This window comes from Balaenoptera musculus, chromosome 2 (genome assembly GCF_009873245.2).
Source record: "Balaenoptera musculus isolate JJ_BM4_2016_0621 chromosome 2, mBalMus1.pri.v3, whole genome shotgun sequence".
Lineage (NCBI taxonomy): Eukaryota > Metazoa > Chordata > Mammalia > Artiodactyla > Balaenopteridae > Balaenoptera > Balaenoptera musculus.
The window spans coordinates 125,954,912-125,973,222 of NC_045786.1; the positions used below are offsets into that span (position 1 = coordinate 125,954,912).

General features: G+C 36.6%; 1 protein-coding gene and 1 non-coding gene across 3 annotated transcripts in view; both read right to left on the minus strand.

Annotated features, from left to right (window-relative positions):
- Positions 1 to 4,855: 4,855 nt before the first annotated feature.
- On the minus strand, positions 4,856 to 5,019 carry LOC118891453. Its single transcript, XR_005019026.1, has one exon. It is a non-coding gene; the product is annotated as a U1 spliceosomal RNA (small nuclear RNA).
- Positions 5,020 to 5,368: 349 nt separating this feature from the next.
- Positions 5,369 to 18,311, minus strand: part of L2HGDH (L-2-hydroxyglutarate dehydrogenase) — a 51,825-nt gene continuing 38,882 nt past the window's right edge. The window contains exons 7-10 of one of the 2 annotated variants that reach the window (XM_036839831.1): positions 17,571 to 17,738; positions 16,516 to 16,673; positions 15,290 to 15,421; positions 5,369 to 7,397 (exon numbers count right to left, since the gene is read on the minus strand). In XM_036839831.1, the coding sequence (XP_036695726.1) occupies positions 7,202 to 7,397; positions 15,290 to 15,421; positions 16,516 to 16,673; positions 17,571 to 17,738 (654 nt within the window). In that variant the 3' untranslated portion in view covers positions 5,369 to 7,201. The remainder of the gene's footprint in view (positions 7,398 to 15,289; positions 15,422 to 16,515; positions 16,674 to 17,570; positions 17,739 to 18,311) is intronic. The other variant, XM_036839838.1, reaches the window with a different exon arrangement.

Below are 18,311 nucleotides of genomic sequence, written 5' to 3' on the forward strand. Positions count from 1 at the left end.
TATTTAATGTATTTGTGTTCTACATGGCTATTCTGTATATGTAACTATTTCATAGCGTGGTGCTGTGGGGACTGAAGGAAGTGAGGAGTGGGAAGCCCTTAGCACACAGTAGGGCCAAAAAAAGGCAGATGGCAACGTTAATCAAGCTTGAACTTAAAGGTCTTTCACTTGCATGAGCCCCTATGTGTTCACAAAAATTTCATACCGTTTTGGTAAAACTTTCCATATTTTTGCATTGTTTTCTTAATGGTGTCCTCCAAACTGTGGCGGTGTGGAGGTGTCAGGCGCCACAAAAACCTGGATCCGCTCTTGGGGCCAGCCATACTCATTAGCAACCCAAAAAAGATCCCCAGACCTTAAGCTTTCCTGAGTTGAAGACTCTGGAAACTTTATCATTAACGTAAATTTCATCCCACTAAAGACGCTGAGAATATACATGAATTACAATACATTGTTGCCAGCCACTAGCAGTGAGGAAGGGAAAGGAAGAACAGGGTGCCAAAAAAAAAAAAAAAGTCTGTGCCACGCTTCAGTTCCAGATCAGTAGCAGAGCAATTATCCTACCTTAAAACAAGCACCATTTTGTCATTTTGGCAAAATCATAATGGCAGAGTTGGAAAACTTAGTATCCACTCAACCATTTTTCTAATCCAAGTATCCACTGAATCAAGAATCTTTTCTAATAGATAAGCAACAAGGATATGTTGTACAGCACGGGGAAATATAGCCAGTGTTTTGTAGTAAGTTCAAGTGGAGCATAATATATAAAAAATATTGAATCATTGTGTTGTACACCTGAAACTAATATAATATTGTAAATCAGAAATACTTCAATTAAAAAAAATATCTCTAATAAATGGCCACATCCACATTCCCACATACAATACTTGGGATAAAGGTAGGATAGGGAAATGCTTGTATGTCTCCAATCTTTCCATCAGTGAGGGCAAAGATCTTGGCTTATATAGAGTGTATTTACTTTTCTCTCTCTTCCTGAACTCCAGCCATAAACTGCTAGGCTGTCAAACTACTGGACTGTGATTGTATTTTCTTGTAGGAGAGTAAAGTTGTTAATGGGAAGTTTCATTCTTGGCTAAGGAGGTTAGAAGCCTTCTCTGGGTCAAATCAGGTCTGAAGACACATTTTGTTTAACCAAAGCTATATTTAAATTTTTTAAACTGTTGTTAATATTTTAAAATTAAGAGATTTCATATAAAAATCTGGATTTTCAGCTTCTCTTGACAAAGATCTGGCAACACTGGGCCCTGATGCTTCCTGCAGGGGAATAATCAGCAGGCAGTGGGGTAGTGGCTGCCTCTTTAGAAAAATATGCCATCCCGTTTCCAGTTGGCTATACTCCCCAGCTGGCACTCTTCACCCTTTTATGTAACCTGCCTAGTCTCTACAGGCATCTGAGTTGTGATCTCTGGGCTAGGCAAACAGAAATGTGATCCACGTGCATGTGGAAGATAATCCAAGAATGACACCAGTAAAAAGTTTCCCAACCAGACAAATGGGCCACCTAGAAAAACATGTTGGATCCATAGTGTATACTCTACACTAGGCTAAAGCCAAGATGTGTCAAATACTTAAATGTAAAAAATAAAACCATAAAATAATCTGTTTATAACTTTGGAGTACAAAGACCTTTCTACTATGATATAAAATGTAGATTGATAAATTCTATTTTTAAAAATGTATGCCAAAGAAAAACACCACAAGCTAAGCCAAAAGGGAAATAACAAACTGGAAAAAATATTTGCAACTCATTTCCTACACAGTTAATCTCCCTAACATCTAAAGGAATTCCTGCAAATTAATAAGACTAAAACTTAATAAGAAAAAAAAGATAAAGGATATGAAAAGGAAATATAAATGTCTCAAACATATTGAAGATGTGCAACTTCACTCATATTACAAAAATCGCAAATTTAAATAATACTGTTATCATTTTTCACCTGTTAGAATAGCACAGATCAGAAAGTTTGATTATATACTATGTTGGTGAGAATATGGGGAAACCGGTACTCAGATTATTGGTGAGATTGGTAAATTGGTTCAATCTCCATCAAGGGCAACTTGACAACGTCCAAGTTGCAAAGGCACATACCCTTTGACCCAATAAATTCTAAGAATATGTCCTGTAGGTATGCTTGATCATATGTGAAATGGCTTTGCACAGTATTACTCATTACGGTATTGTTTGTTACAACAAAACAACAACAACAAAACACCCTAGAAATAAACAATTTAAATAATCATCAGTAGGAATAAGGGACTGGTTCAACAAATAATAAATCCAGAGACTGGAACCTATAAAGTCATTTAAAAAGAACCAGGCCACTGTGTTCAGGCCACTTGCACATTCTCCAAGATACACCGCAAAGCGAAAAGAGCAGGATGTATAATACAGTATGCAGAGTATGCTACCACTTGTGTAAAAAAAAAATGGAGACAGTATTTTATTATATATAAATATTTCTGCAAAGCTGCACAAGATATTGACAAGTTTTGTTGCCTCGGGGATGAGAACTGGGGGGCTAGAGGAGAGAGGGAGACTTTCCACTGTGTACTTTTTTATGACTTTTGAATTTTCAACTATATGAATGTTGTACTTATTCAAAACATTAATTAAAAGCTGTTTTTTTAAATGAAAAACTCCAACCTCATTAGAAACACATGCTTCAAGTGTTGAAAAATAGAAGTATTAAACACACTGATACCATGAGAGAGAGGGCCTAGGGATATATAACAAAAACTCAATCATAAATTTGAGTTAAAATTAATATGCTATCATACTAAGAATCTGATAGTAATTTTACGTATCTTTAGAATTTATTTTTTAAATTTTGTATTGAAGTATAGTTCATTTACAATGTCGTGTAAGTTTCCATTGTACAGCACGGCGATTCAGTTATACACACACACACATTATATATATATATATATATATATATATATATATATATATATATATATATATATTCTTTTTAAGATTATTTTCCCTTATACGTTATTACATAATATTGAGTACAGTTCCCTGTGCTATACAGTAGGTCCTTGTAGGTTATCTATTTTATACATAGTAGTGTGTATATGTTAATCCCAGTCTCCCAGTTTATCCCTGCCCCCACCTCCTTTCCCCTTTAGTAACCATAAGTTTGTTTTCTGTGTCTGTCTCTGTTTTGGAAGTAAGTTAGTTTGTGTCTTTTTTTTTTTCTTTTAGATTCCACATATAAGCGGTATCTTATGATATTTGTCTTTCTCTGTCTGGCTTACTTCACTTAGTGTGATAATCTCTAGGTCCATCCATGTTGCTGCAAATGGCATTATTTCAGTCTTTTTTATGGCTAACATTCCATTGTATATATATACGATATCTTCTTTATCCATTTTTCTGTTGGTGGCCATTTAGGTTGCTTATATCTCTTGGCTATTGTAAATAGTGCTGCATTGAACATTGGGATGCATGTATCTTTTCGAATTATGGTTTTCTCTGGATATATGCCCAGGAGTAGGGTTGCTGGATCATATGGTAGCTCTGTGTTTAGTTTTTTAAGGAACCTCCATACTGTTCTCCATAGTGGCTGCACCAATTTACATTCCCACCAACAGTGTAGGAGGGTTCCTATTTCTCCACACCCTCTCCTGCATTTGTTATTTGTAGACTTTTTGGTGATGGCCATTCTGACCGGTGTGAGGTGATACCTCATTGTAATTTTACTTGCCTTTTTAGAATTTAGAATGGCTTTAAGGAGATAACTTGAATGACCCAAGCACATCTCAAATTTTAAAAGGCAGTAAAAATTTTACCACTAATATTCTCTCACTGAAAAACATTTTCAAGGAGGACTTAACATTTCTCCCATTTACTCTCTCCTACTTCCTCCATTTATTTAAAGCTACAAGTGCTGCCAGTCAGTAGCAAACCAAAGCAATGCCACAGGAAACAATAAATGTTGTTGTCACTCACTTTCATGGTCCGTTGCTGTAGCTAACTCTGGTCCTCTTAACAGTCCACCTACTGGAAAGAAATTGGAGCAGGCACTCAGACAGATCATTTGCCCTATAACCCATATGGGAGGCTCATGTCCAGAACCCCAACCCCGTGTAAGAGGTAGCATACCAAAAATGTCTTCCCGAGAGGAACAATAATTTTGTATGAAATTCCAAAAGATTGATTTACTTATTGCCCTCCTCTCCATGGAAAAAGCACAGCCAGATATTGCTACCACTACCAAATGGAAAGCCATTTTTTGTAAGTAGGAAAGTGCTCCACTTTTTTTTTTTTTGGCTGTGTTGGGTCTTCATTGCCGCACGCAGGCTTTCTCTAGCTGCAGAGAGTGGGGGCCACACTTCGTTGCGGTGCTCGTGCTTCTTATTGCGGTGGCTTCTCTTGTTGCGGAGCATGGGCTCTAGGCGCGTGGCCTTCAGTAGTTGCGGCACACGGGCTTAGTTGCTCCGCGGCATGTGGGATCTTCCTGGACCAGGGATCGAACCTGTGTCCCCTGCATTGGCAGGCAGATTCTTAACCACTGCGCCACCAGGGAAGTCCCTAGTGTTCCACTTTTTACCCAAAATATAAACTACTCTACCTCATTTTTACATTATATACAAATACAAGCTTTTTTCTTGATTGGCTGCTATTTAAAGCCTATTGATAGTTCAAAATCTATATGAATCAGAGTTTTAAAAAAATCCTTATTTCTCCATATCCCTGTCATATTAACCACCATCCAGTACCCACATTAAATGGATGATACACTAAAGGTTCTCTTCAGTACTAGATAAACACAAACCACTGGACCCCTAGAAAACGGTCTTGAAGGATCTCTATGGTTAAAATAGAAAAAAACAGGGGAAAGCTCAAACACAGTTCCCCAATACCACAAATCATGCACCCAAGTTTCCCACATTTGGGGAAATTGCAGGGGTCAGCACATCCGGAGTGCAATGCATGAGCTGCACCCTGGGAAAACCACCTTCATGATCATGGTATATCCCCTCCCAGGTAAGTATCGAATCAGAGTTTTTTTTAATTAATTTATTTTTATTTTTGGCTGTGTTGGGTCTTCGTTTCTGTGCGAGGGTTTTCTCTAGTTGCGGCAAGCGGGGGCCACTCTTCATCGCGGTGCGCGGGCCTCTCACTATCGCGGCCTCTCTTGTTGTGGAGCACAGGCTCCAGACGCGCAGGCTCAGTAGTTGTGGCTCACGGGCCCAGTTGCTCCGTGGCATGTGGGATCTTCCCAGACCAGGGCTCGAACCCGTGTCCCCTGCATTGGCAGGCAGATTCTCAACCACTGTGCCACCAGGGAAGCCCGAATCAGAGTTTTTATGAAACTAAAAATTACGTTCACAACACCAAAACTCATTAAAATATTTTTAATATTAATATACAATTCTTCTTAGAAATACACAAAACTTTTAAATATTATAGCATTATTCCACAACAAAACTCTATTGACATAAATAAAAACGTTTTACAAATAGAATAATCTACACATTCAAAACGCTTTCAATAATTTTTTCACTTGTATTTTTTGGAGTAAAGACCCAAATGGAATGGGGGTTGCTTTAATTAGGGTAGTTATTTTTATAACTTCAGTCTTTCACAGCTTAGTGTATATGCAATCTTACTATTAATGAAATAGAGAATTGTAATATTTTCCATCTCTTAATAGTCTTGCAATGAAACAGAAAATACCCTGTGTATCACATTTCTTGGAGGAATCAGTTGTTATGAAGAACCATTAGGGCTTGTTTCCTCTGTGAATACTTTCCAACTGCTTTCAGTGTTCTCATCCCAAGTGTTGAAGAACTGTCTAACCTATTCACCTGAGATGTGCTATTCTGTAACATGAGCTGATGATGTGTAGCCTTTCAAATTAATTGATGAGGTAGCTCAATCAATGTAATCATTGGCTTGAAGTGAAAAGGAAGAAAACTGGTAAGTTTTGCTATCAACCAAAATGCTCATCTTTCTAACTCATCCATCACACAGTTTTGGAGAGACGAGAGGAAAGAAAAAATGAAGACTGGAAGATTAATCCAGAGAGAGTATATGTGAGGGAATGGATGAAAATTTCTCACCTAAATGGTGGTTCTGCAATAAGTTTCCCCATATTATACCATATTTTCATTTATATTTCTATTTTCCAACATTCTGAATTGCAAGAATCATTTCAACAGATACCACACACACACACATATATATATAGTACATAGTATACAGTATGGCACTGGGCAACAATTTAAAATATTCATGAAATACACATGATTGTAAGGCACTTTTGCGGTGTACAAAAGTGAATGCCTCAAAATTAGGTATTTCCCCAAAATGAAGAAATATCCTCATAAAGGTTTATAGGATTCTGGAAAAGTCAAGTAGGCATGAATCATTAGTGATCTTGGCCAACATTTGAGAACCTTGGTATGACTGAAGAACAGAGATATAAGAGATAAATACTATTTTAAATTACAAAGTTCTGTATGTCAGTGTCAGGATTCTAAGTTCTTTTAGTTTCTCAACCACAGAAGACTGAAGAGTAAGTAAAATACTCAGAGTGGACTGCTGTTTAGATTTAGGGATGACATCAGACCAAGTCAATTATAAAGAAACTGGGAATAATAAATGCTTTGAGTTTCTTTTGCAAAGTTATTTCTTACAAATGTAGCTAAGATAGAATCTTATTCAAACTACTTCAAAATGTGAAATTTCATGTATTTGAATCAACAATTTTAAATTCCCAAATACAAATACTGTTGCTCTAAATGATGTGAGCTTTTCTATGACTCTTCAAAATTAAAAGGTTTGCAACCTACAATATATTTTCTTGTCTAGGAAAGATAAAAAAGCTTAGATATTATAAAGCCAAAAAGTTAAGGGAATAATCACTTTTTCATGCTGTAGTTCCCAGAAATTCCAAAAAAGCCAAATCTCTAGATCATGGTTGGTGAGGGCAGGTCATTAACAAAGTCAAGAATTCAGGACAGATACAACTGTACCTTTTTAAAGAGCATGGACTTTAAAAAATTATTATTTCCACATTACATAATTAAAAAAATTCAGTGGTTATCTAAATGGTATACCTAAAAATGACATTTTAAACCATTTTTCTTAAATGAAACTTAAAGAATGTAGTTAGTACATTCTTGTTGCTGAATGTGGAGATTAAAATGCATACCTAGCTCCTTTCATTATTTACAATTTAAATCTTTGTTGTACTTCATCTGCAATCATTCCAGAAATTGCAAGGGAAGAAGTGGCAGCAGGGGAAGGTGCATTTCTCACATGAAGAATGCGATTTCCAATAACCCCAACTCCTCCATCAAATACAAAATCTTCTACGAGATTTCCATCTCTATCCAGGGCTTGGGCCCTTACTCCAGCTGGACCTCTGAAAAAGCAAGAGTGGTAGTCATCTGACTAGAAGCGACAGGACACTTTACATACGTGTCAGTGGTTTCAAAGTATTCTTAAAGCAATAAAGTCTTTATTCTTCTAAATGAACAATTATGTGAAAACCCAATAGGTTTGTGTTTAGCCAAAGGCTGCCAGTTGTAGCCTGTCAAGCATATATCCTTACCCTAAAATACACAAATGGGTTCTTTCCAAAAGTAGCAGATAAACCCATATTTAATTAGAATAGATGTATTTTTATTTAAATTTACAAAATGAATTTATTATAAAATCAGTCACTAGAATAGAAAGCAAGATAATACAAAGTAAAGAAAGCAAGAATTATGTGTGTCAGCTACATTCCTACATGCGCTACAGAATTCTAAGTATTTTTATGTTTTGTTTTGGTTGTACACTATTAAAAGTTATGGAAAAAAATATTTGCAAATGGCAGCAAATTCTGGCTTTGTAGTTTGTTTTGATTTTTAACGGTTTAGCATTTAATATAAGGATAACCTTCAACTAATTAAAGAGAAATGACACACTCTCTTAATTAAAGGAAAAGCACAAAAATGAATTAACAGCATGTTAATACAGTAAGAGCCTTTAACATTAAAAGTTCTGTTTTACAACATTTGAGTTTACAAATTAGATTTTTTTTTTTTTTTTTTTTTTTTTAGTTTTAAAAATAAAGTTTACAGATAAAATCTGGATAAAATATTTTTGGAGTCCAAAAGCGCCTCCTCTGAAACTGCTTAAGAAAACCCAGTTTGCAAACAGCTGCCTTATACACACCAGCAAGACTCAAGAAATCAGGCAACAATATTAAACACTTTTTATTGATTCTGGGCCGATGCAGATAAGCACCTGAGGAAGATACAAAGAACAATAGGAGAGCACTGCCCTCTAAGACCTCAGCCTGGCTGAGGAGAGATCATGATAATAATAGCTATTTTTTTTACCAAGTGCTTACTCCATGCTAGGAATTCTCTCATTTAATCCTCACAACAACTCTAAGAGGCTGATACTGTTTATATTTAACAGCAAAGAAAATAGAGAGATTAAGTAACTTGCCTGAAGTTACATAGCTATACAGTTCATCTGTAGAGAGATAAATAAGAATTACAACAACAGGGGTGACAGGTTCTGTAATAAAAGTAATCTGTAATATAGAAGGCTGCAGGGAATCTGGACAGGAGATTTTTGAGCTGTAAGGATTTCCAAGTAAGAATCAGATACAACACTTACAGCACAAAAAGACAGAATGGGACTGAAGCTGAAATTTCTTAGGGTGAGGATACATAACAGCCTATTAGCCAGTGTATGGTCTATTTTGTACATTCTGTGTTTGTAGCTTCTCTCAACCAATCAAAACAGCATTTCTCCTCTCTTTTCTTGGATAATGCCCCTGTTGCTGTTGTGAGCATCTCTATGAGTTTTCTTGTCCTTCTCCTTTTATCTCACAGAAAGCCAACATGTAGGGGACACACAGTGGCATGACTGGCTACTGATGTTGAGTGTTCAGAATAAAAACTTTCCTCTCCATGAAGGTTTAGTTAGTATATTCTCCTTACTCTTTCTAAGCAAATAGAAGTTAATACTGATTAACTACAGTTAAAAATGTGTCTGTATTTATTTATTCCTCTTACAAACACCAACTATGTTCTCGACATCTCCTACACTCCCGCACAAGTATTCAAAACCTATAATCCAAACTGTAAAAAAAATATAGAAGATTAACTTTTTCTAAGAAACTCACTTTAGTTCAAACTAAAGTAACTATTTAACATGGCATGTTTAAATTACCAAATTCTTCATGCTCCCTATTCAGCACTTAATGAAATTTCAGGGTTTTTCTTTGCATGATTACATACATATAGGCATTCCCCCTCGGAATATCTCAGCTTGAGATGAATATTATAATTTTGAAATTTCAGGTAAAATAAACCATAAACATCTTCAGGGCCAGAACTGAATCTTATACAACAGCCCTATTTTGCCCCCATGTCTAGATTTGTGTACATAGGAAGTATTCAATAGGGATAGAAAATTTTAATTGTTTAACTCTCAATACTTTTAAATTCTATTTTAATAGCTAAGAACAAATGATTCAGCAAATTTAATATTTGTGAATTTAGCTATATTTAACTGTTTAATGCTATTTGTAGCCACATATTTTGCCGTATTTGTAGCTAAATTTAGTAGAAATGCAAGCCCTAGACCCTTAAGTATGTCTAGAAACAACAGGTAAATACGTAACTAATGGCACTCATTCTTCTGAGAAGTGTTGTATTTATTGCTTTATTATTCTGTGGCAGGCATAATCCTGTGGGCTAGAAAACAGCTATGACAGGCTACAACTGACATCTTTGGCCAGTTCCAAATAGGACAATTTAGTATTTTATAAAACTCACATGGGATCTACTGTTAATCTAAAAACAGAAGTTCACAGGAGCATATTTAAATTGGGAGTGGTGATATAGGGCAAGTCAACCATTCTATCTTAATTTCCAAATGTGAAGGAAGGGTATTTTTGTTATTAATATTCAACCAAACTGGATTACAACAAGAGAACATGGTTTTTCCATGCCCAGTTTTTGAATTTTGTTGACAAACTGGTTTAGGGCTTAGATCATTTTGAGCCTTTGTAAATGTTCTGTGAGGGCTTGAATAACATGAGTATTCTATAACGGGGGTGAGGGAGTTCTATGCATCCCTTAAATCAAGTGGTTTTGTTTGTTTGTTTGTTTTTTAAGTTTTTGGCCGTGCCGCATGGCACGTGGGATGTTAGTTCCTTGGAAGCACAGCATCTTAACCACTGCACTGCCAGGGAAGTCCCTAAATCAAGTGTTTTAATTGTGTTATTCAAATCTAATTTTTTTTTTTTTTTTTGGCCATGCCGAGTGCCTTGTGGGGATCTTAGCTTCCCGACCATGGATTGAACCTGGACCCCAGCAGTGAACCGAGTCCTAACCACTGGACCACCAGGGAATTCCCCTCAAATCTAATATTTTATCTGCTTGAGCTATCGTCTATCAACAGACATGTCTTAAAATCACCCACCACAACTGTAGATTTGATTTCTGCTTCCAGTTATGTCAGTTTTTGTTCTCTGTATTTCATAGCTCTGTTATCATATGCAACAAGTTTATAGTGACTCTCCTTATTTCTAACAATAATTTTTTACCTTAAAGTGTCTTTTATCTAAAATGAACCTAGGACTCATCTTTCTTTGAATAAGCATTTGCCTAACACATAGGTGGATTTTTAAAATCCAACCTGATAATCTCTGTCTTAACTGTTAAGCACACTTGCATTTATTATAATTTCTGATATTTGATTTCTACTATATTATTTTATGCTATTTAACCTGATTTTTTTCTGAAGTTTTCCCACCTCCTTTCTTGACTTACTGAGTTTTCTACATTCTTTTTTCTTCCTCTACTATTTGGAAGTTATATAATCTATTTACATTCTTGTATTTAGTTTTTTATTCAGATGGGACTCACTGTGCATCTTGAATTTTATGTCTTTTTGTCCATTCCAGAAAATTCTCAAATACTTCTCTTCAAAGTATTGCCCCTTCTCAACTTCTCTGGAACTCCTATGAGATGTAGGCTGGAAACTTCTCATCTTCTCCATGTCTTAATTTGCACATGATGCATCTTTCGCTTACAACATTGTTCTCTAAATTCTTCAGATTTACCTTCCAATTTACTAATTTTCTCTTAAGGGAGGTCCAACCAGCTGTCTAACTTAATCATTTGAGTTTTAAAATTTAAGAACTATATTTTTCATTTCTAGAAATTCTGATTACTTGGTTTCTAAATTCGCCTAGGGTATTTTTTCAATTATTATTCTTTTTCAGTTTTTTTCATTCCCTTTTTTTTAAAATTCATTGGAGCATACTTACTTTATGGTTTCTAATATTACTATTACCCAAAGTTGTTAGAGGTCTAATTCTAGTATTTATTCTATCTGCTTACTCTCACTTATAGTGCTTTGGAACTTTTGCTGGTGAGTTCCTATTCAGCAGGGGGCGTTGGGTTGAAATTATGTCCCTCCACAGAGGTTTTATATTTGCTTCTATCAGACATTCCAGGTGTATAACCATTCTAGGAACACCTTTTTTTTTTTTTAATGGAAAATCTTAAACATGTACAAAAGTAAAATGAACAGTATAAGGAACTCCCACGTACGTATTATCCAGTTTCAGTAATAATCAACACACAGCCAATCTTATTTCATCTATATCCCCACTCTGTCTACCTCTCTCCACTGGATTATTTTAAAGCAAACCCCAGATGGCATATCATTTCACTTCAATGTATATTTCTCTTAAAAGGATTCTTAATACGAAACTACTAACTGCTTAGTATCAACCATATTCAGTCTGTGGTCAAATTACCCTGATTTTCACTCACTCTAATCTGTTTAAAGTGAGAGAGTGAGAGGGAGAAGTGTTAGTCTGAAGCAGGATCCAAATAAGAATGGATCTACTTTTTAAGCTAGATCCATTTCTCAGCTTAAAGTTCCTAGATCAAACTAGTGGTACAAATTGAAACTCCAAGTACTTGTGAGGGTTCTAGATTTTTAGGAGATTTTTTTCCTAGACTTCCTTTTCACTGAGGGTATAGCCCTTCCAGAGTCCCTGGTTTTACAAAGGGATCTCAGTTCCAACTTTTTACCTTTTACAGACCCAAGGCTTCCTTTCCAGCACCTGAGTAGCAATTAAAATATAAGTCCCTAATGTTTTCTATCTTGATTTATGTGGTGGATACATGAGTTTATACAATTTCCAAACTTCACTGAGCACTCAAGATCTGCATATTTTATTGTCTGTAAATCACATATCAATTAAAAACAAAACTCAGTTATATTTATATCAAAATCAGAAAATCCTCCCCACCTTTCCAGGTCAGCATCAGCACTGATTCCTCTTAGTTCTTGGGTATTCAACTTCCTCTCTGTTTTCGTTTCTGGGATGCCCTTATTTTCTTGCACTCTCAGCTATAAGTATTTCAAGGGATTTTTATTGTATTTTCTCCAGACTCTCTTATTAGTATTTTGTAGTGTGAGGGTTACCAAATTCTCTAGACTAGTAGCTCTCAAACAGGGGAGATTTTGCCCCCTAGAAGGTATTTGGCAATGTCTGGAGACATTTTTGGTTGTCATACTAGGGGAGTACTGCTGGCATCTAGTGGGTAGAGTCCAGGGATGCTGCTAAACGTTCTACAGTGAACTGGACAGTCCCCCACAATAAAGAATTATTTGGCCCCAAATGTCAACAGTACCAAGAATGAGAAACCCTTTTTTGCAAAAGGGTCTAGATCACCTTTATTGCAGGATTTTTGGCTTTTACCCTCGCATTTCACAATAGTGTAGTCTTTAGCTATCACTTACAATGAAAACATCTTGCCTGAAAATTTACTACAGAATTCCCCCAAGAAGATATTTTCAAAATGAAGTGTGGGAAAAAGACGGGATCTTGGCAAATATGTCGTCATATTTTACATCCTTACAATGCTAACAGATACAAACTACTGTTAGATTACCATGTCAAAATTAATCACAGAACAAATTAAAGGACTTTAGAGCTAAAATTAGGAACCTTAGAGATCATCATTTAATAATGAGAAGTTTGTATACCTAATGCATACATTTGACAGGTTATAACTTTACATTCCAATCTAATGTTCACTGGTAAGTTATTGCCCAAGATACTCTGGCTGGGCAATGAGAAGTCAAACTGGATCCCCTTTGGTAGCTACTGCAACTAAAGGACACCATCTTGAGCTAAACATCCCACTAAAAGTGTTGCTTTGGTTCTTTTTTACTACCCAGAACTGCCTAATATGCTTCTTCCCCAATATTAATGATAGAGCACTTATGGTGTTATACTGGTTGCAAACAGGACTTGGGCTTCAAAATGTGGGGAAGTCTATTGACCTTATTTTTTTGTATTATTATTATTTAAGATTCTAGGCATATAACAAGGTACAGAGAATAACATAATGAACACCAATTTTTTTTTTTTTTACCAAACAGCTTAAGAAATAAGCATTATAGATATGACAGAAGCCCCCTGTCAAACTCTCTGCATCCCATTCTCTTGTCTCCCCGGAGACAAACACTCTCCTTAATTAGGTGTTTATCACTCTCATGTTTGTTTTTATTTTCACATTACATGTGCAATCCATATACATACACAGTATAAACATATAAATGGTATCAAACATATCTTCTACAATTTTCTTTTTGTTACTGATAATTTCCTACATTTAAGAGCTACAGGAATCAAATGGAATTGCTGAATATGTTCAGCTTCTCTATCTTCAGAGAGAAACTCATCTGTGACTGGGTTGAATTTTTCCCCAAATGCACCTGCCTACAGTGTTGTGTGCCCTTTTCCACTACCTGGTAATGAAACTGGTAACTGAAATTCACACCCTTCCACCCAGAGACAAGGGTATTCACCAAAACCCACAAGCCCCAAGGTTCAGCTCTACCATGTGAAATCCACTGGTCTAAAGAGTTTTCCTCAGGCTTCTACAAAAGAATGGTAATCAAATCTGGGTAGTGAATTCACTGCAACTATTTATACACAGAATTCACTATGCCCACCTATTGTGTTTTCCAAGGAATATTAACAGCAGTAAAAGATACTAGATTTGACCAATCTATTTTCAGATATAAAACATAACAAGTCTGCTAAAGCAGACCACTGAAAACATAAAAGCCTTCATTTATAGGTGAGTGAAAGAACATAAAGCCTAGATATTTTTATCCCTTCTATTTCAGAAGGTGAGTAGAGGGGTGAGAGAGATAAGAGTTAAAAACATTAGCTGGGTTTTAATAGTTCTTCTAAGGATTCAAAGAGGCTGGTCTGAGAATGATACATGAGAATCAGATTTAGACCAGGAGGCTCCCCTGAGGGAGACAGCTGACGTGATTATTGCTCTCTTCCCAGATACAGAGTCAGAGCTGCTGATATTTTACACCAGGCAAGTTCAGCAGCTGTTACTGAGCAGACAGACACTTAGTGCTCTAGAGATTCATTGCGGGATGGATTCAGGGAGGAGAGGATCTCAAAGACCACTGCTGATTAGGCCTAACAAATGGCTGGTTCAGGGAAAAAGATGAACACCCTAAAAATACCACCAAAAAGAAAATAGGCTCGTGTGGTATTTAGAACAAGGTATAGATCAAGTCCAGAAAGCCTTTTATCTTTAAGAAAAAAACATTTTTTTTTAAGTAATCCTTCCTTTGCCCCACACCCCCATAGCAAGGAATTAGACTGATTGCTACCATACTATTTCCCACTTCTGTTCTGCAAATAGTCCTTGAGGGAAGTAGGATCCAAGAAAGAACAAAATAAGTAGAGAGGAAGCAAGGTAAGATGCCAGGTATGAGTATGTTTCTAAAAGCTTTTAAGAATCAATCAAAGTATAATGTTTTAATATGCTTATTACCTAATTAGGTAACATGGTGATCAATAATCTTATACAGAATTAAAAGTCAGAAGGCTTTGGAATCACAAGAGTAAGTGGCCAGGGAGATTAAAAAAACTTCAGGTGAGATGTTCATCATGAGTGATAGCTAGACACAAAGGTGAGGGTGGCATCATAACACAACTGCAATGGAGATTTCAGCTTAATGCTGTAAGGTAGTCCAGATAACCATAAATGGACCTAGTTCAAGCACTAAGGGCCATGATGCAGCAATGCCCAAACTGCAAGGGGAATGAACAGCTTGTTGGGAAAGAGAGAGCACACAAAAATTCAGTGGACACACTGATTGAAAGTGTGCTTACAAATCACCAAGTCAGACCCACCTCCCAAGTTCACCTAGGACATGACTGTATTTACAACCCTTACGGCTTTTCCTTACCTAAGTATGTCACTGACAGTAATTTCAGGGATAAACTTTTGAAGGTGCTTCACTGTTGCACTGAGAAAACAGGCTTTGTACATTTCATTAACTCCATAGGAAAAGTTCTGGAACACCAGTTTAATCAAGCCACTGAAAGCAAAGAAAATAAAATCTTTATGAGAGAAAGGAATTCTTTATTATCATACAACACCTTTACAACTATTAGATTTGGGGGTGGGGTGTGGCATCACAGAAATCTATGCAAAGTCAGAAAAACCACATATTAAAAGAAAATCAGCTTTTGGCCTACATAAGAAGGAAACTTCATCAAAGGGATACCTTCCAAACTCTAAAAGTAAACACCATTCAAACTCAAATTCCCAGGGAATACTGGTTTCAAACTAGGATAAAGCCTGCCAACATCAAGGCTTTCTAATGCAATGTTACATGCTTTCAAAACACACCTAAAAGGCATTACAGATCTTTAAATCATGGCATTAAACATGTGGGACATTTACCCTACTTTTCTTTAGTCAGCCAGAGGTAAGATGCTCTAGTAGTGATTCTCAAGTGAGACTCTGGGGAACCTACGCACATCTGTATTTTTACAAGCATACGTGCTAGGAAGCCACATCCTAAACCTGTTTCAGAATCTGTGCAGGGTAAAACTCAAGTATAGCTTTAAAAGCTTTCTAGTGATTTTGATGATGTGAAACCCTCTAGAGAGTAACAGTGCTAAAAGGACAAAACACTTCACTGAGTTATTTCTTACAATAGTAAACAATCTGCATTCCCGGTCAACACAGCAGTATTGTTAGTCTTCCACAAAAAGAAACAGTCTTGCTTATCAGCAGTTTCTCCAGAGGTTTTCAAAATCATGGTGACTGGCCTGAAATGATCTTATCAAAGTAAACCATCTACTGATTTTGAGAGAAGCTTGTTTTTTTTCAAGCTCAGCTAGAAGGTTAGCAAAACAAGATCTGGATTCTCAGATGTGTGATCGCTCTTGGCTCTTGGTCTTGTTCTTTTTAACCAAGACATCACCCTGGCTCATCAGAGTGTTCTTGAACTAGTTAAAATGTTATGCTTATTCCACAAAGCTCTTAATTTGGATTAATTAAAAAATCAATATACCAATCACAAATATGAAGATTTATCCAATAAACAGAATATCGAGAAAGAAAAAATTCCCATATTAAAAATAAAAGCACATAAAATCATTTTTTTTAAGGAAATAAAGTTACCTCTTGATAATTATATCCATAATATCTCTGGCACTGAAGTCAAAGGGTCTGTAACCCTCTCGTTTAAAGGCAAGAACTGCATTCGGCCCTAGCCAAATACTGCCGTCCATCCTTGGTGTGAAGTGAACTCCTAGGAAAGGAAATCGGCTATCTGGGACCTATGGATTTAACAGAGCAAAGAACTATTAGCCCCATTTCATACTGCATTTTATTACACATGCAAACATTCAACTGGTAATATAAAACACTTTCTTCCCATGCATCTGATTTGCATTACTTTTGATCTGTACTCAGATAATACTTTTCTATTTACATGCTTCTGCCTAGAAATGCCACACAGGAAACCCGATGCTATGACAATAAGGCACATTGTCCCATCTATTCCTCTTTCTGGGTAAAGAAAAAAAACAACTGTCCTACTTTAGGTTATTCCCCGCCTCCACCCTCCCCAAGTAGGGATATATGTGGGTGGCAAATAAAATCAGAGCTGCTGGAAAAAAACACACCTTCATAGCACAGGCTTTTGTAAAGTGGGAATGCAATACTTGGAACAGATGAAATGGAAGTTTTGGCAAGGTCAAAAACATTAAATAGCTGAATACTGGTTGTTCAACCTAGTAGTTCCAGACAGGAGAATGAGCTTTTCATTTAAACGGCTCTGTCTTCTCTACACCATGAAACTACACAGTGGCCAAATCCCCTTTTCTGCACTTATAGACAGTGAACTGAGAAAGAGGGTTGGCATCTGGGCATGCTACAAGGAAAAGTTCTGTTATGAGTACGCCTTCCACCAGAGAAGTGGAAGAATTGGGTTCTTTCTTCACAGCCCTTCCCATGGTGCACTCAAGCTTTCCTGTACTTGTGGGCAAGTCATTATAATTTAATGACTATGATATTGGAATAAAGATTTGGGGATTCAACCACAAGAGAAACAGGTGGAATGATTGCACCAAAAGCCCTTCAAAATATCTTACTTCTCACCCTGGGAAAAGTTTTTGTTTCATTCCCCTTTTTGCCCACAACCATCTTGAGAAGGCAGAAGCATCACTACCTACTGGATAAATATTCCCTTTTACAAGATAGCGTTTTTCTGGTTTCAAGAGCAGGTAATCTCCCCGGAATGGTACAATTCGCGGATTGGGATTGCAGCCACTCAACTCGGAAATACGGTCTGAGTAAAGTCCTGCACATGTCACAACATATTGACATCGAACCTCCTCTCCCTAGTGCAAGAGAAAAGAACAGTGACTTGTGGGAAGTAGAAAGATTAGGTGGAGGAGGGGGAGAGGGAGAGGGCGGATAGATGATAGAAAAAACAATAAGGGCACAGATATGGACTTCTTTCTTTTTATTCCTTTTAAAAGAGAAAATTAAATACAAGTATCAGCAAAATAAGTTCTTCAGCATTTAGGTGGCAGGTAGGAACTTAGGGCAGTGGCACACAAGAGGATGTACCTTAAATTTTGTACTTTAATCTAGAGATATAGTGGTTGACCTAGTGAGGATACCTAACAAGCCACACACACATACACCCGGATTTTACTAAGACCTAGCACGGAACTTAACTACTTGTTGCATGAAGTAGCAAACTTCATTTAGGTGGCCCCAACCAATTTGGCTTCCTTTGTATTTCAGATAGCTTCTCCTGTCTTACCTAGGAGTAATTGATCTTGTTACTCAATAACCTTGCACAATTCCAACTGTAACCTACCCACCAACCAATTTCTGCTTCCTGATCAGTATCTACTTTGCAAACTGAGGCTACTTTCAAAAACTCATTCATTCAACCCACATTT